Here is a 25,582-nt window from a genome sequence, read left to right as displayed (position 1 = left end):
ATCAGAGAGATAACAACCTAGGAAACGAACTCTCAAGAACTATCAAAACTAAAAGATTTACAACAGTGAACCAGAGAGGTTAATCTGCAAATGACAACTTCAGAAAAATAAAAGACAGAATAAATGGTGGAGAGGAAGGCAAGGTGGTACCAAGTAGTAAAAAGCTGGTTAAAACTTAGGAAGACAAGGATAAATTTCAAGGTAACCACAGGAAAGGTAAAAAAAAAAAAAAAAAATTCCCGTCAAAATAAAGAAGAATAACATAAAGTCTGAGTAAAAACAATCTGCAAAAAACAAAACAAATGAAAAAAAAAAAAAAATCCACAAACAAAAGGAATTCAACATAGGGGAGTAAGAAGAACAAAGAAAATGTCAGCACCACAAAAAAAGCATGAAAAAAATGACAGCAATAAACTCACAACTATCAATAATTACACTGAACATAAATGGCCTAAATACACCCAAAAGAGACAGAGAGTGAGAAAATGGATTAAAAAAAAAAAAAACAGAATCCATTAGGTTTTTTGGTTTTTACAAAAGGACACACCTTAGAAACAAAAATGTAAATTTATTAAAAATCAAAAGATGAAACAAAAATATATCAAGCAAGCAGCAACCAAAAAGGAGAAGGAATGGCAACACTAATCTCAGATGAAATGGATTTTAAAACAAAATCCATCATAAAAGACATTGAAGAGCACTCTATAATGATTAAAGGGACTGTCTATCACGAAGACATAACAATAACAAACATCTATGCACCTAATGACAGGGGTTCAAAAAACATTAAAAAACTCTAACAGGAGAAAAAAGAGAGATTGACAGTTCCACAATAATAGCAAGAGATTCAACAATCCTCTCTCAGTAAAGGATAAAATATCTAGAAAGAAACTCAACAAAGATACAGAAGATCTAAAGGTCACAATCAGAGAATTTGAACTCAGACACATATATTGCACCCTCCACCCCAAAACCATAAAGTATGCATTCTTTTCCAACGCACATGGAACTGTTGCCAGAATAGACCACATCTTAGGCCACAAAGTAAAGTTAACAAAATCCAAAAACACTGAGATAATACAAAGTATCTTCCCTGAGTACAACACCATCAAAGTAGAAATTAACAACAGGAAGAACAAGGAAAAAAAAAAAAATCAATTACATGGAAACAGAATAACACCCTGCTTAAAAACCACTGGGTAAAAGAAGAAATCAAAGAAGGAATAAAAAATTTCCTAGAATCAAATAAGAATGAAAACACACACCAAAACCTTTGGGACACAGCAAAGGCAGTGCTCAGAGGTCAATGTATAGCAATAGATACACACATCAGAAAAGAAGAAAGGGACATAATCAAAATATTAGTTACACCACTTGAACAAATAGAAAGAGAACAGCAAAAGAAGCCCGAAGCCACCAGAAGAAAGGATATAATAAACATCAGGGCAGAAATAGAGAATTGAAATAGAGAGCTGAAAAACAATAGAAAGAATCAACAAAACCAAAAGTTGGTTCTTTGAAAGTATCAACAAAATCGAAATGCCAGCAGCCAAATTGACAAAATAAAAACAGGAAAGGATGTAAGTAATCCAAAGAAATGAAATTGAGGACATTAAAACAGACCAAACTAAAATAATAAAAAATCATAACAGAGTATTATAAAAAATTATACACCAACAAATTTGAAAACCTGGAGGAAATTGACAAATTTCTAGAAGCACATTACCTACTGAAACTAACATAAAATGATATTTAAAATCAGAACCAAACCATCAGAGATCAAAAATGTAACAACAACAACAAAAAAAACTCCAACAAAAGAAAGCCCTGGCCCCGACTGCTTCACTGGAGAATTCTATCAGACATTCAGAGACGAGCTTAAACCAGTAGTACTCTAACTATATCAGAACATAGAAAAGGAAGTGATACTTCCAAAGTCATTCTGTGAAGCCAGCTTAACCCTGATACCAAAACCAGGCAAAGACACCGCAAAAATAGAAAATTGCAGACCAATATCTCTCATGAATATAGATGCAAAAATTCTCAACAAAATTCTAACCAACAGAATTCAGTGTCAGATCAAAAAGATAATACACCAAGACCGAGTAGGATTCATACCAGGTATGCAAGCATGGTTCAACAATAGAAAATCAATGAGCATAATTCACCACATAAATAAAAAAATCACATGGTCATCTCAATTGACATAGAAAAGGTACTTGACAAAGCCCAACACCCATTCCTGATTAAAACTCTCAATAAAATAAGTATAGAAGGGAAATTCCTCAACATAATAAAGGACATCTATACAAAACAAATAGCCAACGTCATTCTTAATGGAGAGAGGCTGAAAACCTTTCCCTTGAGAACACGAACAAGACAAGGATGCCTTTTATCACCACTCCTGTTTAACATTTTGCTGGAAGTCCTAGCTAGAGCATTAAGGCAAAAAAAAAAAAAAAAGGAAATAAAGGGGATCCAAATTGGCAATAAAGACATAAAACTTTCCCCTATTTGCAGATGATGTGCTGCTATACATAAAAAACCCAAGACACCATGAGAAAACTACTGGAACTAATAGAAATATTTTGCAGAGTACCAGGATACAAGGTAAACATAGAAAAATCAGTTGGATTCTTATGCACAAATAAAGAGAAGGATGAAAAGGAAATCAGGAAAAAAAATACCATTTATAATAGCCCCTAAAAAAAAAAAACACCTAGAAATAAATCTATCCAGGGATGTAAAAGACCAATACAAAGAAAACTACAAAACATGAGTTGAAGAAATCAAAAGAGATCTACGTATGTGGAAAAACATTCCATGATCATGGATAGGTAGACTTAAAAAAAGACTTAACATTGTGAAAACGACAATTCTGTTCAAAGCAATCTGCAAATACAATTCAATCCTGATTCAAATACTAACGACATTCTTTAAAGAGATGGGAAAACTAATCATGTACTTTATATGGAAAGGGAAGGGGCCCCAAAGAAGTAAAGTACTATTGAAGAAGAAGAATAAAGTAGAGGGACTTACACCACCTGACCTCAGAACCTCCTATACAGCTATGGCAGTCAAAACAGCCTGGTACTGGCACGCTGACAGATACATTGACCAATGGAACAGAATTGAGAACCCAGATGTAAATCCATCCACCAATGGTTAACTAATTTTTGACAAGGGCCCAAAGTCCATCAAATGCAGAAAAGACAGTCATTTTAACAAATGGTGCTGGCAAAATTGGATGTCCATCTGCAAAAAAAAGAAATAGGACCCATGCCTCACATGATATACAAAAACTAATTCAAAATGGATCAAAAGTCTAAATATAAAATGAAAAACTGTAAAGATCCTAGAAGAAAAATTAGGATCAACACTAGAGGCCCTAATACATGGCAGTAACAGAATACAAAACCATAACTAACAACATGAACTCCAGAAGATAATCTAGATGACTAAGATCTTCTAAAAACTAAAGACTTACGCTCATCAATAGACTTCACTAAAAGAGAAAAAGAGAACCTACAGACTGGGGAAAAAAAATTGGCTATTACAAATCAGACAAAGGTCTAATCTCTATGATCTACAAAAAATTCCAACACCTATACAACAAAAAGACAAATAATCCAATTAAAATATGGGCAAAGGAAATGAACAGATACTTTGCCAAAGAAGACATTCAAGTAGCTAACAGACACATGAGGAAATGCTCGCAATCACTAGCCATTAGTGAAATGCAAATCGAAACCACAGTGAGATACCATCTCACCCTGGGACTACTGGCACAAATCAAGAGAACAGAAAATAGCAAATATTGGAGAGGCTGTGATGTGATTGGAACTCTTAATGCACTGCTGGCGGGAATGCAAAATGGAACAACCATGTTGGAAAACAACATGGCACTACCTTAGAAAGCTAGAAATAGAAATACCATATGATCCAGCAATCCCGCTCCTGGGAATATAACCTAGAGAGTTAAGAACTGTCACATGAATAGACATATGCACACCCATGTTCATTGAAGCATTGTTCACAATTACAAAAAGATGGAAACAACCTAGATGTCCATCAATAGATGACTGGGTAAACAAACTATGGTACATACACACAATGGAGTACTATGCAACGGTAAAGGGCAGTGATGAATCTACAAAGCATCTGATAACATGAAGGGGTCTAGAGGGCATTATGCTGAAATGAAATAAGTCAACCACAAAAGGAAAAACATTCTATGAGACCACTACTATAAAAACTCATGACAAAGTTTGCACACAAAAAGAAACAATCTTTGATGCTTTGGGAGGGGAGGGGTGGAAATTGAAAAAACACTAAATAGATAACAATAAGTGGTAACTTTGTGAAGGGTAAAACAGTACACAGTCCTGGGGAAACAAACACAGCTTGTACAAGGCAAAATTATGGAAGCTTCATTGACACATCCAAACTCCCAGAGGGACTGAATTAGTAGGCTGAGGGCTGTGAGGACCATGTTCTCGGGAACATCTAGATCAGTTGGCATAGCATAACATAGTTTATAAAAAATGTTCTACATTTTACTTTGATGAGTGGAGTCTTGGTTGTTAAAAGCCTGTGAGTGGCCCTCTAAGATACTCCACTGGTCTCACCCTTTCCAAAGCAAGAGGAAATGAAAAGAATTAATGACACAAAGGAAGGATTAGTCTGAAAGACTAATGGAAGACAACTGCCATGACCTCCACCAGAATGAGTCCAGTACGACTAGACGGTACCTGGCTACGACCACTGAATGCTCTGACAGGGATCACAGTAGAGGGTCCTGGGGGTGAGAGCTGGAGAAAAATGTAGAATAAAATTCTAACTCACAAAAAAAGACCAGACTTACTGGCCTGACAGAGACCGGAGAAACTGAGAATATGGCCAGCAGACACCCTTTTAGCACAGTAATGAAGTCACTTCCGAGGTTTATTCTTTATCCAAACTTTAGACAGGCCCATAAAACAAAACAAGACTGAAGGGGCACACCAGCCCAGGGGCAGGGACTGGAAGGCAGAAGGGTACAGGAAAGCTGGTAATAGAGAACCCAAGGTATAGAAGGGGGAGTGTTGACATGTTGTGGGGTTGTTACCAATGTCCCCAAACAATATATGTACTGTTTAATAAGAAGCTGGTTTGTTCTGTAAACCTTCATCTAAAGTGCAATGAAAAAAAGAAATTACCTTTCTTCCTGTTCTTAATGCAAGGGTTATAAATACATTTATCGTTTTAAGCTAACAGAGAAATATCAATGTAATACTGTGTTTTGCATTGATTCAAAGATTAATGTGATGGTATCTTTTATATAATGTGGCTGTATGGATTAAATAACTCTCCCTTTCAGGTCAGCCTCCTGGTATGAAAAATAAGTGTACAGAATGAAAGGATCTATACAAACCCTAAAAGCTTTAACATTAATTCATAAAAATCTTGTGAATGTAAGTAACTGAAAACTGATAGAATATTGTAAGATCAAAAGGGAAAATCAACAAGGCAAATGTTTCATTTCTATGGCCCTTTTCACTGCAACATTTACCTCTTTGTTTCTCAGGCTGTAAATCAATGGATTTAACATGGGAATCACTAGTGTGTAGAACACAGCAACCACCTTCTCCTGTTCTACAGAATACTGGGAGCTTGGCTGAATGTAACTAAAGCTCAAGGTACCATAGAATATGGTCACAGCAGTCAGATGAGAGGCGCAGGTGGAGAAGGCTTTCCGTCTGCCTGATGCTGAGCGGATCCTCAGTAGAGCAACAAGGATGAGCATGTAGGAAATGATCACAATCAACAAGGTGGCCATGGCAATGACTCCAGAGAAGGTTAACAGCAACAACTCATTCAAGGAGGTATCCGAACACGACAGCTTTAGCAGTGAGGGGATATCACAGAAGAAGTGGCTGATGACATTTGGACCACAAAAGAACAGTCTGCCCAAACTTATTGTATGTATTAATGAGCTAACTGTTCCACATGCCCATGACCCAGTGACCAATACTATGCACTTTCTCTTAGACATGGCTAGAGTGTAAAGCAAAGGGTTCACAATGGCCACATAACGGTCATAGGCCATTACCGACAGCAAGAAAACTTCTGTGGTAACGAACACCCCGAAACACAAATGCTGCACCATGCAAGCAGGGAAAGAAATGGTTCCCTTCACAACCAGAAGGTTTATCAGCATTTGGGGTGCAATTGCAGATGAATAGCAGGCGTCTACAAATGAAAGGCAGCTGAGGAAAAAGTACATGAGCGTGTGGAGCTTGGGAGTGGTGTGGATTAAGAAGATCATGCCCAGATTCCCCACCAAGGTAATGGCATAAATCACCAGGAATAACCCAAAAAGCACAATTTTCATTTCAGCCTGATCTGTCAGTCCCAAAAGAATAAACTCAGTAACAACTGTCAAATTCTCTGCAGCCATGTGCTTGTTTGTTTTCACAAAATCTGCTGGGAAAAAAGATGCAGGGGTTATAATTTATCAGGCAAAGATGGTAAATACAGATTAAGATCAAGTGCAGAGAATGACTACATTGGTTTTTGAAATAATAATATGTATTTTTCCCATTCTGAGTTTTGTCACCAATAAAATTAATAGCTGGATTAGATGGTCTCAAATTTTCTTTCCAGAAGTCCCTGAGTGTTGCAAAGGGTTAACCTGCTCACTGCTAACTAAAAGGTTGGTGATTCGAGACCACCCAACAGCACCTTAGAAGAAAAGTGTGGTGATCTATTTAAAAAAAATCATCCGTTCAAAACCCTAATGAGCACTCTGACACTCTGACACACACGAGGTTGTCATGAGTTGGGGTCGATGTGATGGAAACTGGTTTGGATTTTGTATTAATTTTCTTCTGAGAAAAATTTTAATTATTATTATATTCCATAGAATCCAATGTGCCAAAAAAACAAAAGTGTCTCTCAAAGTTTTAGCCTGACTTTAAAATGTCTATCTCATTGACAGAGTGATGCTAGCACTAAGAAAACCCAGACAGTCATTGAAACTAGCGAGAGCATACATAATACATGCAGTTAAATAATTAAATCATCACTCAGTGTACCACGTTTCTTTGTTGCTGTTTTTTTGATATTAAATTATTTAGTAGGAAGTCTCCAAAATAATGTTTATTTTTGAAGTTGTATATGGAATTGATCCACAAATGCGTTATTATAGACACCACAGTACCACAAACTGAAAGACGAGTGGTAGATTATAGACATCAAAGAGGCCACCATTATGGCAACATAGCTCAGGTATCTATCAAGTGATGACATTTAAAAGTGTCCAGGAATCTAGCTTGTGGAGCCATCAAAGGCTTTTAGTGGCATTGGCTAACTCTGAAACTCACTACACAAAAGTCTGTCCCTCGTTTGCTACCTTTAAAAGTAGCCACCTTTCTGGTGTCTGGGGAATCCTCTCCAAGGCCATGGTAGAGGAACAGCCCTGCAGAGTTATTAACTCTGGGAATGGATTCAGAAACTTGTGACTTTCATGTCAGGACCAGAAGGAAACTCTGCTTTTCATGAAACCACACATAAATTTATAAAACTAAACAGACTAATTGAAAACACAAATATATATACTCACCAATTGATCTTTGGTACTCCTTCGTATTCTTCATCCTATAATAGATATATAAGAATATTTAAGACTTCCTAAAAAAAACACCATTTCCCTTATATGGCTGGTTACCTACACCTTATATTCAAAGCTGTCCTTATTAAGAACCAACTCTTTCTCCCTCTCTCTGTCTTTCCCTTATTGTCTATTAGAGTGTAGTTTTAGATGTGAGTAGATAACAAATAGTGATGAATTTAACGTGTCTGTATTTTATAGTACTTATTTATTTTGGAGTCCTTGGGAGGTGCAAGCAGAGAACGCACTGGATTGCTAACTTAAAGATTGGAGGCTCAAGTACACGAGAGATGTCTAGAAGAAAAGCCTGACAATCTATTTCTGAAAAATCGACAGTTGAAAACCCTATGGAGTACAGTTCTCTTCTGACACAAAAAGAGTTGCCATGAGTCAGAGTCAACTGGACTATAACTGCTTTTTTTTAATTTATTTCAATTAAAACCTTTTAATTGATACAACAGGAAGGGGGCTTGAATCCTTTAGACAAGTAGCAAATCATACTCCACCCAATAACTGGCTTTATTTTGTTGTAAAAGTTATTTCACTTTTTAGATTCTGGATATAATTATATTTACTTCTCTAACATTGCTGAGGAGTATTGAAGGAGGCAATTCTAACAAATATTTACTGTTGCACTGAGGTCAAATTAAGCACTTTATTAATTAGATAGTTACATAGTTATATGAATTCTAGCTACCTAGTTACCTAGATAGAACTGCTCTATACTTTTAGGGTGTGAAATCTTTGGCTTCAGGGTGATTGATATAAAAGTTTGAAAATATTGTATAATCATGCTGTTTTGTATTTTGGAGCATTCCCACAATAATTAAGTACAGTTTATGTAACTACTTTTATTTTTATTAATTAAATGGACATTCCAAATAATTGTTTACTTAATAGCCTTGTTAAGTGAAAGATAACTAAAATACATATCTGTGTTTTTTCATGATTACCCACAGGTCGGTTGGTTGGTTTGTTTTTAGAGACTATCAACAAATTTGACAATTTGGAAGAGTAAGGTCCACAAACAACTATAAGCCTGAATATTGAAGAACTGCATTTTTATAGATTGAATTTCCATCTGTTCTTTCTTCTGCCACTCTTCTAAGAGTATTGACTGAATATTTTTATCAGTGAAAGAGTAAGGCTTATACATATGAATTTAATTTCAAACTATAATTTAGGAAATAAAATTATTAAAAAATTAGAAATGGACTTATATTAATTACCCAATTATAACACTATATAACTTTGATAGCAAAAGTTGGTGGCAATGATGTAAAAGGTATTAAATAAGAAGATAAGGTGTTGGCTTACGTACTCTTTGATTCCAAAGTCTGATAGAATGCTACATAGTTGAAATTTTCAGTTATCTGAAGAATAATTGCTAAATATAAGAATATTCAAAGAAGTAGGAAGGCAATCAAATAAATAAGTTTAACTTACCAAAGATAGAAGAACGTTTTGGAAACAACTTATTGAGAATGTTCATGTCTATTATCATGGTTTCTTCAAATTTTTTCAGAAAGGGGAAGTGTTTTTTTTAATTTTTTTGAGAATCCAAATGTTCAAAGCTTAAGAGTAGAAAGCTGAAGATTATTTTAGACAAGTTTAGGCTTAATTACAAAATGTACAACCTAATTACAACAGTGGTTTTACATCTGTAATTATTTCCCCACAGAGGGCAAATTTGAAATAAGGGCCAGACAGGTATATACATGTAACTTTTGTTCTAACGAGGCCAGAGTCCCTGCTAATCAGTTCAGACACTGATTAAACTAATACAACCACAAAAACGAAAATTACCCTTTGGACTGAGTTCTGATTTCTCAAGGGACTTTCTCAAGTATCTCCATGGATCTGGTTTCCTCTAAGGTGTGTAATACACCAAATATTACAAAAAGTGGAGGGAATCATGGAGCCAAGGGTAAGAAAATATTAGAAACATCGGTTGTAAATAATTTGTCCGAAAGAAATAGCATTCCATTAAGATGTAATGTGGACTGGGCCTACCTTTGGTAAGGCAGAAATACATAAATGGAATCAGGCTTGATCGCAGCTATTTTCTTCTAATAACTTCTTATAAAGCAACACCCCACCACTCCTACACACACTTCTTTTGATAGCCTAAAGGTGCACTCTATAAATGGCAAAATGGCCACATGCCACGGCTATCAGATATTATATTTATCTTCAATATTATCATTCTTTTTAGAAGTATTGCTTAAGGGACAAATACAAAGTAGACACTGTGTTGCACACTATGAAGATAATGGTTATGAAAAATAAATAAACATACGTAGTTGGACTTCCACTTCTAACAAGATGAGAGACTAGATTTAACTAAAGTCTTCTCCAAAACGTAAATAAATAGATGATAGATAGATAATCAGACTGACAGATGGATAGATAGATAAATGGGAATACTTGAAATACTGCCTATAAGTGTAAAACAGTATAAAATTTATAGATTAACTTATTAAAAACAAAGACTAAATGTCATTGAACTCAAAATGAAGAAAAAGCAAAAACCTGAGGTAAAAACTGACAGTGGTACCGTGATTCTCCTAGAAATTTTGTTAAACTTCATGATTGAGCACATGGAGTTCAATATACGCAAAAAGATGCACATTTTGACCACAGCAGTCATAGAAGCTTCATAGACACATCCAAGTACTCTGAGGCACCGAGTTACTCAGGCTGAGAGCTGGGGACCACTGTCATGGGGGTCATCTAGGTCAACTGACATAACGTAGTTCGTGAAGAGAATGTTCTATGTCCAACTTTGGTGAGTAGCGTCTGAGGTATCGAAAGCCTGTGAGCAGCCATCTAAGATACGTAACGGAGGTCCAGAGGACTAATGGACCACATGAGCCACAGCCTCCACCAGCCTGAGCCTAGAAGATCCAGATGGTGCCTGGTGCCTGGCTACTACCAAGGAAGGGCTCTGACAGAGATCGCAACAGACAGAGCAGGAGAAAAATGGAGAGCAAAATTCAAATTCATACACATACACAAAAACAAACAAACAAAAAACAGACGTACTGGTCTGACAGTGACTGGAGGAACACCCAAGACTATGCCTCCCAGCACCCTTTTCACTCAGAACTGAAAACGCTCCTGTATGTAGCTCACCTCTCAGCCAAAGGTTAAATAGGTCTATAAAACAAATGATAAGACACCTGGGGAACATGCTTCTTAGTTCAGTCATATATAAAACCAAAAAGGGCAACACCTTCCCAAAAGCAAAGACAAGAAGGCAGGAAGGGAGAGGGAAAACACATGGATAGAAACTAGGAACCCAGGATGGGGAAGGGGAGAGTGTTGACACATCACAGGAATTGCAACCAGTGTCAGAATTGCTGAATGAGGAACTAATTTTCTCTAAAAACTTTCACCTAAAGCACAATTAAAAAAAAAAGAAAAAGACGTTAAGACTTTGGCACCACAAAAAAATAAGAAATCTCATTGTAACCCACATGTAAGTGTGTTACCTCTGAAAACATGACATTCTCTTTTCAAATGCTAGCTAAATAAAACTGCTTATAAGCAAAACTTTTCAGTGAGCTTGCCGATCATAACATGGCGCCTTGTTAGGGCAAAGAGCCGCCTCTGAGAACCTGTAACCACAGACTTGGCATCAGGCGAGCTAAAATGTGGATGTTGCTGACCACACAACTAAGGCAACTTCAACCTGGGAAATTAGCTTAGATGTGTTCAGGTTAGTAGCACTGTGGGAGCTCTCACAGGAGCAAATGGTAATCTTCTATGGAGGGATACAATCTCAAACAGCCTTCCAGGATTATCAAGAGGGAAAAATAAGCAAACAAAAAAATCAATAACTACAGTTGCCTTCAGTCAGTTCTCACTCACAGCGACCCCATGTATGTCAGAGGACAACTGGGCTCCATAGGTTACTCGGTGGGTGGTTTTCAGAAGTAGATCACCAGGCCTTTCTTCTGAGGCACTTCTGAATGGACTTGAATGTACAACTTTTAGGTTAGCAGCAGTGTTTTAACAATTTGAGTTGCCAGGGACCCTATCACAAAGAAGGCTCTGTTAAATGTGAACTCACCAAGCAATTGCAAAACAAAGGGAAAGCACATCTCCAAAAGCGAGAGTCCAGAAATTAATAAACATACTTTAAATGTTTAAAGAAGTCAAGGTTGTCAAAACACTTTTTAAAAAGTAAAAGGAATGACACCTTTTCCAAAAAAGACCAGGGTTGCAGAATGAACGAACTGGCTCTATTCTATGCAATGGTTCTGGAAGAGAACAAACAAATACCTACGAATAAACCTAGCTAGACAGAAAGGAGTTGTGTGTTTGTGTGGGAAAGAAATGGTAGCCTATTGCTTTGAGACAGATTAGATCATAGTAAGAAACTCTTCTGTGGAAAGGACGATAAATGGTTCATTTTTTTCTCCAAAATTGTCCTGGCAGGAATATTACCTCCCAATATCACTGCTTCTGACACCAGTCAAGGCCAACACAAATTTCCCCTTAGGTCAGTAGGAAACTTTAGATTATGACTAAAATAAAAATATATGAGGTACAGTGGATGACTACTGCATATACCCTCTTTCTGATGCTCCTTTCTACCTGCTCGTGAACTTAAGGTCTAAAAAAAAAAGGTCTAAAAGGCTTTGAAAAGTGAAGCATCCTGGGAAAAGTTAGAGAGGTTCTGTGCTGGTATGATTGCTTCATGAGGGACATAATGGGATGCGGTGAGAGACTGATGGGAGGTGTGATAATGACAACTGGTATTTTCTCATCTTGATAATGTCCTGCTTTCAATAACTCACCAACATGAGTTATGAGGCTCTGCCCTTTAGCCGTGGGTAACCAGAACTGGCCAAGGGACAGAATTCTCCAGAGGAATATGAGTTTAATACTGAAAATAACTAGGCACCTAAAGAGACTCACTTCTTTAAGTCCACATCCTATAAGAGAGGATGGTAGTGCTATTGGAAAGCCTTCCACGGGTGAGCCAAAATCTAATTATTTAAGTTTAAAGAATAAAAAAATGTTGACTTGGATGTTGGTGAGTGAGCTGGCTAACACTGATTTCTGGCTTATAAACTCAATGTCAAATATATTTACGTGCAAAATACAAAATTAAAATATATTTGATGGAGACCTACACAGAGTTTAGAAAATGTTTTCCTAATTTTCAATTCATTGTTAATTTTCTCCTGGTGTTATTGTTATTTTCATTCTAATTCCTTATATAGACTAAGCAGGGCAGCATGGAGCTAGGGCCCTGATAATAGTTATTTACTTATATCTAAAGTTTCATTTTCACTATTGCTCCCATTGTTGAAAACCTCTTTGATTTTTCTTTTTGATTGATTTTGTGATCCATTTAATTTTCAATAATTCTTAGAGTAAGGCATATATTAGTTGCCAAATGGAATTCTTACTTACTTTGTAAAACTCTCATTTTCTTAGCTTGTCTTCCCCATTGATTTGAAATTTTATGGAAAAGGTAGAATTTGTATATAACAGTTGTGAAGACAGGGTTTAAAAATGTAATTCTTTGTACACTTATGTGTGTGTGTATGTGTGTGTGTAACCGATGCTCCATCAAGCTACTGTTTGCTTAAATATAGCCAAGGTCATAAGTATTATTTTCCCACTGAATCATTGTTTCTATGGAATACAAAAACAAGCACAATGAATAAATATTTAAAAAGATATATTAGCATATCTTTCGTGGTAGAGGGAATACTGTTTTTACCCAACATGCATTTATCAGAACATAGTTGGAAAAAAATCCTGATCAGTCCATGGCAGAACCAGAAATAAAATCAGTTACCTAAAGAGCTGTGACAAGTTGGTTTTCTTTCACTTATCATTAATTTACTCATATTAACCACCATACGTATGAATACACACGAAAATGTAAACACATATATATGCACATATGTCATAAAGTTGAAGTGTTATACTTAAATATATTAGTTGAATAACTATAATTAGCATTACAATGACGTTTATGGTGATCATTCCCTTTGGAAATACATTCGTATAGACTGAGATTCATAGCTCACGTTAGTAAATGTCTTATTTCTTTAATCAACCATCCATATCCCCTGTATTCCAGCATGTACCTGTAAAGGCAATCAGTTTTAGAATAGCTTTTTTTGTTAATACGAAAGATAAAAATTACTTTTCCTTTTCTACAGATTGCCATTCTTGCTAGCACATTGATTGTGCCTTTATTGTTAACTATGAGCTAGCAAATATAAAATTGTTTAATTATTTCAAAAGTTTTCTTACTAGTTTGAAACCCCTCAGATTGTCTCCAAGGTATCAGTGATTAAGAGAGGTTTCAAAATACATACAAATGTTTCTGGTATTAGTCATTTTTATTTGAGATATAAATATTATCCATGGCACGTTTGGTAACAGAATAGCATTTCTAAAATGGTAGAAAGCTATACAATTAAGAAACCCATCATTACAAAATTGATGCTCTAGGCAGGTGTTAGCATGAAGCATCTGATTTAAAGATTGCTGGATAGGCATATATTATTTAATTGTTTGAAAGGAGGTTAATGAAATTTTTAAAAGAAAAGAAGGATTTTGAATTCTACCTACTCCATAATTACTTTAGGGGTCATTCCATACATGTATTTAAATTTGTTAAGTAAATTTCTTAGTAAGAGTATATTATTGCAAACTGAGAATTATATAATACAATGATTTTCCCACAATAACTCTTTTATTGCTGAGGGCACTGAGGTTTAAGAAGAGGAAGGACAGAGGAAAATCTTGTTTCAAATTAAATTCACCTTTTTAGCTAACATGAAGATTTACAGAAGTTTGAATTGTGATTTAAGTTTTAAAAATAAAGGAAAATATCAGGCATAAAATTATTTTAATTTTCTCAGTATATAAAAAAGATTTTTTTAGAAAAAGACCTAACTATATATCTCTAAATCTTAGCATGTGTGTGTATTCAGTTCTTCACGTATCACAAATGATACACTTAACTCAGTGGATTGATTGGTAGATTCAAATATTAATGGCCTACATTCTTAGAAGAGCTGAATTTTAAGCTACCATTTTCTAAAACACAGCTATGCAGAAAGTCACTTCCACTTTTCAGGCTTGTGTTTTGGGTGAACAATTCATATTAAGAAAAAAAAGTTGTATAATAATTAGAAACTCTAGAATTCTTTGAATTCATGTGAACATTCGTAGATGGAGAACTGACCTGTAGAATGTTGTAGTATTAACATTGTTCTTGTTGCATGACATCCAGTTGATTCTGATTCATAGCGACCCTATAGGACAGAGCAGAACTGTCTCATAGGGTGTCTTAGGCTGTGATCTTTATGGGAGCAGATAAGCAGGTCTTTTCTTCCACGGAGCAGCTGCTGGGTTTGAACCACATACTTTTTGCTTAGCATCCCTGGCTTAATCATTTTGCCACCAGGGTCCTTGTACTATGCATTAAAAAAAAAAAAAAAAAAAAAAATTTTTAATTGACTTGAAATTAACAGGGGCAGTATTTCATTTTTATGGCTCTTTTCACAGCATCTTTCACCTCCTTGTTTCTCAGACTATAAATCAATGGGTTTAACATGGGAATCACTAGTGTATAGAACACAGAAACTATCTTCTCTTGTTCTGTAGAATACTGGGAGCTTGGCTGAATGTAATTAAAGCTCAAGGTACCATAGAATATGGTCACAGCAGTCAGGTGAGAGGCACAAGTGGAGAAGGCTTTCCGTCTGCCTGATGCTGAGCAGATCCTCAGTATAGCAACAAGGATGAACATGTAGGAAACGATCACAATCAAGAAGGTGGTCATGGCAATGACTCCAGAGAAGATTAACAGCAGCAACTCATTCATGGAGGTATCAGAACACAACAGCTTTAGCAGTGTGAGAGCATCACAGAAGAAGTGACTGACAACATTTGGTCCACAGAAAGACAGTCTCCCCAAACTTGTTGTATGTATCAATGAGTTAATCATCCCACCAGTGCAAGACCCAACGACCAACCCTACACATTTTCTCTTAGACATGGCTGTTGTATAAAGCAAAGGATTCGCAATGGCCACATGACGGTCATAGGCCATCACTGAAAGTAAGAATCCTTCTGAGGTAATGAACGCCCCCAAAAACAAATGCTGCACTATACAGGCGGAGAACGAAATGGTTTCCCTCACAACCAAGAAGTTGATCAGCATTTTAGGTGCAATAACTGATGAATTACAGGCATCTACAAATGAAAGGCAACTGAGGAAAAAATACATGGGTATGTGGAGCTTGGGAGTGACGTGGATTAAGAAGATCATGCCCAGATTCCCCACCAAGGTAATGGCATAAATCACCAGGAACAACACAAAAAGCACAATTTTCAATACAGCCTGATCCGTCAGTCCCAAAAGAATAAACTCAGTAATAACTGTCAAATTCTCTGCAGCCATTTGTCAATTCTTTTTTCCTGAAATCTAGTGTGAAAAAGGAAAGTGTATTATTATGGATACAGGCATATTTGGCATGTATTAACATCGGCTGGAAGCATTCCTATAGCTGTGTCTTGGATAAATATGATTTTTTTCCCAAACCTAAATTTCCTCATTTATAATATTAAGAGCATGACTAGATTGTCTCAAAATTTTTACATTGTTAGTTATGCTTCTGTCTTACGAGCAAACATGTGGAAAAGCATTTTGAATTTCACAAAATTTTAATGTGTTACTAAAGCGTCTGACTCAATAGAAAGATGGTATTGGCATGAAGAACACTGGTGGCAACTGAAAAGTAACTGTAAAGTTAATTAAATTCTATTTTCAGCTCTTAACTGGGATATAACCCATTGCGTTCGAGTTGACTGTGACTCTTAGTGACCATTTAGGACAGAGTAGAACTGCCCCACAGGATTTCCAAGAAGCTGCTGGTGGGTTTGAACTGCCAACCCTTTGGTTAGCAGCTGCACCTCTTAACCACTGCGCAACCAGGGCTCTCTACAAATTGGTCTATAGACTGAGTAAATGAAAAGATCTAAAATCATATGTGTTATTGATCTGGGTTTTGGGTTATTGATTATGCAGTGAATTTACAGACTCACTATTACACAGCCAGAGAACTAGCCTAGATTATGAGGTACAGGGCCTAATTTCCACAGATGATCCTATGATGTTCATAAAAGTGCCGAAATCTCTGTCTTCTCCCAATTCCTCCTCAGGAGCATCTGTGATGGAGACACTCAGTGGAATCATCCAGCTCTGATACTCACAGAACAAAAAGCTGTGTCTTGCCTATGTGGAATTCAGTTCTTTGAACTATTATTTCAGGTATACAGTAGCCACAGGGACGCACGTTAGAAACTGTGCCACCCATGTGTAACTAGTGACCACTATACTGGGTTTTGGGAAAACCTGCTAGCGTAGTGGTTCAGTGCCACGGCTGCTAGCCAAGAGGTCGGCAGTTCGAATCTGCCAGGCGCTCCTTGGGAACTCTATGGGGCAGTTCTGCTCTGTCCTATAGGGTCGCTATAGGGTTGTTATGAGTCGGAATCGACTCCATGGCACTGGGTTTGGGTTTGGTTTTGGTATATTGAATGTTACAGGTTCTAGCACGACTCCATCACTGCAAAAATTTCCATTGGCTAGAGCGCTCTTCTGACTCTCTGCCTCATCTTTTTAAAGAATCAATGGAGTGACATTTCTCAAGAAAAGTGGATCTATTGTGAAGCTTTTATTGTGAGGATAATTAAGGAAATAGCATTTCTGAATGGAATTTAGAAGTTTAATTGCATTCATTGTCCTGGGGCTGCACATTTGAGGTAATGTTACAAAGGTAATTGAGTGGTAGAAGGCTGAGTTGCATTAAATAACCTCTATATCCTTTACCCTCATCTGACTATCTGATTTAATATGTAAATTTTATTACTAATCTGCTAAATATGAGGACATTTAAATAAAAAGTGAAACATTTTAACAAAATAAATGACTTACCAAAAGGTTTTAAAGTTTTAGCTTTAGAAACTTCATGTCTGTTTCCATGTTTTTTGTCTATCTTTTTCTCTTTTACTGAAAAAGAAATTCAGATTAGCTGAAAGGATCATTAAATATTTACATAGTAAGAAGCTAAACAGAATTCCAGGTAAAATAATTGAAAGTAAATCTTAGTTGTTGATACATAACTAACCGAACAGAAAATAACAATAATTTAGCACGTTTAATTATGCCCTCTAAGAGGACAAATTTGAATAGAAGGGAGAGTGCTATATACTTTCTACAGCAGCCTCCAGTGAGCAATCACTGAGCAACCGCTACACAGTGACATATGAAACGTTGGGATTTCATACTTGCCCATGGACGAGGTAGCTCCCTAAAGTGTACAATTAAAGAAAATTTTTTAAAAAGTTGAGGAAAACATCAAGCAGTAGGTGGGAGAATTCCTATATTCAGTAAAATATAGCAAAAACAACAATCAGAAACAATTTGTGCCAATAAACCTGTGAACTGCTTAAATAATACATGGTTAGATATATTACTATGCTTTTGCTAAACCTTGCCCTTATGCACATTTGCCACATAAGGAATCATGACAGGTGTTTCCATTTTTAAAAACTTCTTTAGAAACAACAACACACACACACACACACACACAGAGCGTGGAAAGGATTTTCTGTGAGTTGAGTAACTCTATTTTCAGTTAAATGTGCAGTGTGGGTTTTGAAAGAATCCTGCTAGAAATCTGTTTTAAATTCAATATTTATATTCATTAAATTATTATGGAGGGATGATAAACTCTTGGCATTTTATTACACATTAAAGATGAAGGGGTTACAAAACATCACTGGGGATTTATTTTTAGAAAAATTGACTTCCCAGAACACATATTTGACAATATCTAAAAATGGTGTTTTAAAATTATGGAGCATCTTACAAGTTGATAGGTAAATCACAACAGATAAAGGAAGACCCTTCTGGAAGAAAAAAAATGAGAAAGATGTAAAAATAAACTAATATGTGCATTGCCTGAAGGCTTTTTTCAATCTCTGTAACTGGCATTTTAGATTTTAATAACTCTGCTTTTGATTAGAAGAAAATTTTCAGGAAACACATATCTGATGAGGGCCTAATATCCAAAGTATATATATAAAGAAAAAAAATTCTCCAACTTAACACTAAAAAGAAAAACAATAAAAAATTGGGCAAAGGATTAGAACAGACAATTCGTTAAAAAGGATATCAAATAGCCAACAAACAAAGATAAGACGCTCAACTTCATTAACCATTAAAACCATTGTCATGGAGTCGATTCTGAATCATAGCAACACTGTAAAACAGAACAGAACTGCCCCATAGTGTTTCCAAGGCTGAAATCTTAACGGAAAAAGACTGCTACATCTTCTGCGGAGCTGCTGGTGGGTTAAAAACACCGACCTTTAATGTTAGCACCCTAGCACTTTAACTATTGAGAAACCAGGGCTCCTTTCTTTAGCCATTAAAAGAAAAAAAAGCCATTAGAGAGATGCAAATCAAAACTACAATGAGAACGTCACTTCATTTCTTCTGTTCGCTTTAGCTACTGTGAGTTTAAGAGCAACTTTCAGAGTCTTTTCTGACAGCCATTTTGGTCTTTTTTTCTTTCTGTCTTTTTAATGACCTTCTGTTTTCTTCATGCCTGATGTCCTTGATGTCATTCCATAACTTGTCTGGTCTTTGAATATTAGTGTTCAATGCACGAAATCTTTTCTGAAGGTAGTCTCTAAATTCAGGAGGGATATAATTGAGGCCGTACTTTGACACTCCTGTACTTGTTTTAATTTTCTTCAACTTCACCTTGCTTAAGAGCAATTGAGGGCCTGTACTTTTTTTTTTTTTTTTGCCATAGTCGGCCCCTGCCTCGTCCTGACTGGTATTACTGAGCTTTTCCATTCTCTTTCCACAGTCGCACTCAATTTGATTCTTGTGTATTCCACCTGGCAAGGTCCTCGTATACAGTCACTGTTTATTTTGTTGAATAAAGGTATTTGTGATAAAGAAGTCATTGATCTTGTAAAATTCTATCATGCAGTCTCAGCATTGTCTTTGTCTCCAAGGCCATATTTTTCACCTGCCAATCTTTCTTCTTTGTTCCTAATTTTTGCATTCCAATTGCCAGTGATTATAAATATATCTTGATTGCATATTTGATCAATTTCAGACTGCCGAAGTTGGTAAAAATCTTCAATTTCTTCATCTTTGACCTTAGTGGTTGGTGCATAAATTTGAATAATAATTATATTAACTGGTCTTCCTCCTAAGGTGTCTGGGTATTATGCTATCACTGATAACGTTTTACTTCAGGATAGATCTTGAAATGTTCTTTTTGATGATAAAGGTGATGCCATTCCTTTTCAATTTATCCTTCCAGGCATAGTAGACCATATAATTGTCTGATTCAAAATGGCCGATAACAGTCCACTTCAGGTCACTATAAGGCTGCTATGAGTTAGAATCAACTTGACGATAACAGGTTTTTTTTTTTTTTTATTTCAAGTGCCTAGGATATCAATTTTTATATGTTCTATTTCATTTTTGATGATTTCCAATTTTCCTAGGTTTGTACTTCGTACATTCCACATTTCCATTATTAATGAATGTTTGCAGCTGTTTTTTCTTATTTGGAGTTGTGCCACATTAGCAAATGAGGTCACAAAAGCTTTACTCTATCCGCGTCATTAAGTTCAACTCTACTTTGAGGGGACAGCTCTTCCCCAGTTGTATTTTGAGTTTCTTCCAACCTGAGGGGCTCATCTTCCAGCACGACAGCAGACACTTTTCTGCTCCTATTCACAAGCTTTTCACTGGAGAGTTTTTTCAGAACTAAACAGCCATGTCCTTCTTCCTAATCTGTCTTAGTCTGGAAGCTCAGCAGAAACTTGTCGACCAACAGTGATCCTGCTCGTATTTGAAATATGTGTGGCAAAGCTTCCAGTATCACAGAAACACACGAGCCACCACAGTGAGCCAAACTGACAGACACATGGTGGATTGTAAATGTAGAACTACTACGTTGTTGTTGTTGTTAGGTGCCGTCGAGTCGGTTCTGACTCATAGCGACCCTATGCACAACAGAACGAAACACCGCCTGGTCCTGAGCCATTCTTACAATTGTTGTTATGCTTGAGCTCATTGTTGCAGCCACTGTGTCAATCCACCTTGTTGAGGGTCTTCCTCTTCTCCGCTGACCCTGTACTCTGCCAAGCATGATATCCTTCTCCAGGGACTGATCCCTCCTGATAAAATGTCCGAAGTACATAAGAGGCAGTCTCGCCATCCTTGCCTCTAAGGAGCATTGTGGCCACACTTCTTCCAAGACAGATTTGTTTGTTCTTTTGGCAGTCCATGGTGTATTCAATATTCTTCGCCAACACCACAATTCAAAGGCGTCAACTCTTCTTCAGTCTTTCTTATTCATTGTCCAGCTTTCACATGCATAGGATGTGATTGAAAATACCACAGTTTGGGTCAGGCGCCCATTTGTCTTCAGGGTGACATCTTTGCTCTTCAACACTTTAAAGAGGTCCTTTGCAGCAGATTTGCCCAATGCAATGCGTCTTTTGATTTCTCGACTGCTGCTTCCATGGCTGTTGATTGTGGATCCAAGTAAAATGAAATCCTTGACAACTTCAATTTTTTCTCCATTTATCATGATGTTGCTCATTGGTCCAAATGTGAGGATTTTGTTTTCTTTACGTTGAGATGTAATCCATACTGAAGGCTGTGGTCTTTGATCTTCATTAGTAAGTGCTTCAAGTCCTCTTCACCTTCAGCAAGCAAGGTTGTGTCATCTGCATAACGCAGGTTGTTAATGAGTCTTCCTCCAAAGCTGATGCCCTGTTCTTCTTCATATAGTCCAGCTTCTTGTATTATTTGTTCAGCATACAGATTAAAAAAGTATGGTGAAAGAATACAACCCTGACACACACCTTTCCTGACTTTAAACCAATCAGTATCCCCTTGTTCTGTCTAAACAACTGCCTCTTGATCCATGTAAAAGTTCCTCATGAGCACAATTAAGTGTTCTGGAATTTCCCATTCTTCGCAGTGTGATCCATAATTTGTTATGATCCACACAGTCGAATGCCTTTGCAGAGTCAATAAAACACAGGTAAACATCCTTCTGGTATTCTCTGCTTTCAGCCAGGATCCATCTGACATCAGCAGTGATATTCCTGGTTCCATGTTCTCTTCTGAAACCAGCCTGGACTTCTGGCAGTTCCCTGTTGATATACTGCTGTAGCCGTTTTTGAATGATCTTCAGCAAAATTTTGCTCCCGTGTGATATTAATGATATTGTTCTATAATTTCCACATTCGGTTGGATCCCCTTTCTTGGGAATAGGCATAAATATGGATCTCTTCGAGTCCATTGGCCAGGAAGCTGTCTTCCATATTTCTTGGCATAGAAGAGTGAGCACCTCCAGCGCTGCATCTGTTTCTTGAAACATCTCAATTGATATTCCACCAAGTCCTGGAGCCTTGTTTTTTGCCAATGCCTTCAGAGCAGCTTGGACTTCTTCCTTCAGTACCATCGGTTCCTGATCATATGCCACCTCTTGAAATGGTTGAATATCAACTAATTCTTTTTGGTATAATGACTCTGTGTATTCCTTCCATCTTCTTTTGATGCTTCCTGCATCATTTAATATTTTCCCCATACAATCCTTCACTATTGCAACTCGAGGCTTGAATTTTTTCTTCAGTTCTTTCAGCCTGAGAAAGGCCGAGTGTGTTCTTCCGTTTTGGTTTTCCATCTCCAGCTCTTTGCACATGTCATTAGAATACTTTACTTTGTTTTCTTGAGAAGCCCTTTGAAATCTTCTGTTCAATTCTTTTACTTCATCAATTCTTCCTTTTGCTTTAGCTGCTCAGTGCTCAAGAGTAAGTTTCAGAGTCTCCTCTGACATCCATCTTGGTCTTTTCTTTCTTTCCTGTGTTTTCAGTGACCTCTTGCTTTCTTCATGGATGATGTCCTCGATGTCATTCCACAACTCGTCTGTGTTCAATGTGTCAAATCTATTCTTCAGATGGTCTCTAAATTCAGGTGGGATATACCCAAGGTCATATTTTGGCTCTCGTGGACTTGTTCTGATTTTCTCCAGTTTCAGCTTGAACTTGCATATGAGCAATTGATGGTCTGTTGCACAGTTGGACCCTGGCCTTGTTCTGACTGAAGATATTGAGCTTTTCCATTGTCTCTTCCCACGGATGTAGTCAATTTGGTTTCTGTGTGTTCCATCTGGCGAGGTCCATGTGTATTGTCTCCGTTTATGTTCGTGAAAGAAGGTATTTGCAATGAAGAGATCATTGGTCCTGCAAAATTCTATCATCTGGTCTCTGGCATTGTTTCTATCACCAAGGCCATATTTTCCAAATACTGATCCTTCTTCTTTGTTTCCAACTTTTGCATTCTAATCGCCAGTATTTATCAATGCATCTTGATTGCATGTTTGATCAATTTCAGACTTCAGCAGCTGATGAAAATCTTCTATTTCTTCATCTTTGCCCCTAGTGGCTGGCGTGTAAATTTGAATAATAGTCATATTAACTGGTCTTCCTTGTAGGAGTATGGATATTATCCTATCATTGACAGCATTGTACTTCAGAATAGATTTTGAAACGTTCTTTTTAACAATGAATGCTACACTTTTCTCTTTGAGTTGTCATTCCCAGCATAGTAGACTATACGACTGTCCAATTCAAAATGGCCAATACCAGTCCATTTCAGCTCACTTATGCCTAGGATATCGACGTTTATGCATTCCATTTCATTTTTGATGATTTCCAATTCTCCTAGATTCATATTTCGTATATTCCAAGGTCCAATTATTAATGGCTGTTTGCAGCTGTTTCTTCTCATTTTGAGTCATGCCACATCAGCAAATGAAGGTCCCAGAAGCTTTACTCCACCCACATCATTAAGGTCGACTCTACTTTAAGGACACAGCTCTTCCCCAATCATCTTTTGAGTGCCTTCCAACCTGGGGAGCTCATCTTCCAGCACTATATCAGACAATGTTCCATTGCTGGTCATAAGGTTTTCACTGGCTAATGCTTTTCAGAAGTAGACTGCCGGGTCCTTCTTCCTAGACTGTCTTAGTCTGAAAGCTCAGCTGAAACCTGTCCTCCGTAGGTGACCCTGCTGGTATCTGAATACCGGTGGCATAGCTTCCAGCATCACAGCAACACACGAGCCCCCACAGTACTACAAACTGACAGACACGTGGGGGGAACTACTATATGACCCAACAATCCCAATCCTAGGTACATACCCAGAACAAATGGAAGGAAGAATGCAAATAGAAACCTGAATACTAATGTCCATTGCAGCACCATTCACAATAGCCAAAAGATGAAATATCCATCAACAGTTGAATGGATAAACAAAATGGAGTATATAAATGCAATGGAACACTACTCAGCCACAAAGAAAAATGAAATTCTGATGCATGCCACTGCGTGAATAAACTTTGAAAACATCATGCTGAGTGAATTAAATCAGTTGCAAAAGGACAAATACTGTAAGTTCTCAGTTACATGAAATAAGTAAATATATGGAAACAAAAGATTATTAGTGGTTAACAGGGGTAGAAGGGAAGGGGGCAGATTTGTTTAGGAGGCACTGAGTTTATGTTAATGGTGACAGAATGATTTGGAAATGGATAACTAATGAGAATAATTGCACAATTTCAAGAATGTAATCAACGTCACTGAATTGTACACGTAGTGATTGTAGATGTTTTGTTACATATATTTTCACCACACGCACACACACACACACACACACACAACTTCACCGGCAGCGCAGGACTTGTTATGTAAGAGAAGAAATAATTTTATTGGTCCTTGGGTGGTGCAAATGGCTTGGGCTCAATTAATAACCTAAAGTTGGTGGCTCAAACCCACCCAGTGGCATTGCAGAAAAATGACTGGTGACCTGTTTCCATAAAGATTATAACCGAGAAAATCCTATGGGACGGTTCTCCTCTATAACACATGAGATCGCCATGAGTGGGAATTGACTCTATGACAATAAGTTTGATTTTGGTTTGACATGAGGTGGGGTGGGACAAGTAAAGCACAATAGTCATGTTAAGATGATGAGATAAAATCGTAATCTGGAAAGTCTGAGGTGGCTATAACACATATGTGAAAATATATTTGAAAACATGACAGCATATCATTTTCCAAATTTGGTGAAATGTGTAAATTCAGATCAAGAAATGTAAAGAAGCTCAAAAAGAATAAGTACACACATACGTATACAAATGATGATAATGTCAATTACACTTTTGCCGTGACTTCGCAGCTATTCCAATTTTAATGGAATTGCACTGACATCTCCCCCACTGCCATGGTAACTTTAACAGTAAGAGTGAAGTATCTTTCCGTCACGCAGGTCTCCATGGGACGGTACGGATCATCTACAGGGTTTTTTTTTTTTTTTTTTTCCCCTGGAATTGCCCCTCATCTTTTCTCTCTGGGGAATGTGTAAGGCATCCTAGTTAATTAGAAACCACAACAAGACAATTTTTATTAAGCCTCTCAGATAGTTTCACATAATCAACCAGTTATGCCCTACTTCCTCAGGGGACACTGTGAAGGGGGAGAACAACCATAAATTCTTCCTACCAAAGAAAGAGAAGCAATAATTTGGGAGAAGAAAATCCAATTTTTTATTAAAGGCAAGTGGGTAAAAATTGTCCCCCACTGAGATTATCACCTGGATCCTGGTCATTTCTCATGATCCATGGCTTCTGACTGTAGACACTCCTATGGCCGCGTATAGCTAATCCCTTCACGTATACCACAGATAGTATCTCCTTTATTAACTGGGGTTCCCTGGGCCCTTACGGGGGTCATTATGTTCTTTTATCTGAGTATCTGCCCCAAATCTACTTGATTTGTATGAGC

The 25,582-nt window shown here is 37.0% G+C and overlaps 2 protein-coding genes across 2 annotated transcripts; both read right to left on the bottom strand.

The window, feature by feature from the left end:
* Window positions 1-5,401: 5,401 nt before the first annotated feature.
* LOC100661513 (olfactory receptor 5J3-like) lies at window positions 5,402-8,928 on the bottom strand. The gene has a single exon (XM_023542321.2). The coding sequence runs from the start codon at window positions 6,437-6,439 to the stop codon at window positions 5,501-5,503; it is 939 nt and encodes a 312-aa protein (XP_023398089.2). The 5' UTR covers window positions 6,440-8,928; the 3' UTR covers window positions 5,402-5,500.
* A 6,227-nt stretch (window positions 8,929-15,155) lies between these two features.
* LOC135231869 (olfactory receptor 5J3-like) lies at window positions 15,156-16,606 on the bottom strand. The gene has a single exon (XM_064289067.1). It carries the CDS (start codon window positions 16,092-16,094, stop codon window positions 15,156-15,158), a length of 939 nt encoding a protein of 312 aa, XP_064145137.1. The 5' UTR covers window positions 16,095-16,606.
* Between the last annotated feature and the right edge of the window lie 8,976 nt (window positions 16,607-25,582).

The sequence above is a fragment of the Loxodonta africana genome, chromosome 7 (genome assembly GCF_030014295.1).
Source record: "Loxodonta africana isolate mLoxAfr1 chromosome 7, mLoxAfr1.hap2, whole genome shotgun sequence".
Taxonomy (NCBI): domain Eukaryota; kingdom Metazoa; phylum Chordata; class Mammalia; order Proboscidea; family Elephantidae; genus Loxodonta; species Loxodonta africana.
This window is presented reverse-complemented; position numbering and strand designations above follow the sequence as displayed.

What these genes read in the sequence shown, in the direction of transcription:
- LOC100661513 (XM_023542321.2), bottom strand. Translation starts at nt 6,439, where the DNA reads ATGGCTGCAGAGAATTTGACAGTTGTTACTGAGTTTATTCTTTTGGGA.
- LOC135231869 (XM_064289067.1), bottom strand. Translation starts at nt 16,094, where the DNA reads ATGGCTGCAGAGAATTTGACAGTTATTACTGAGTTTATTCTTTTGGGA.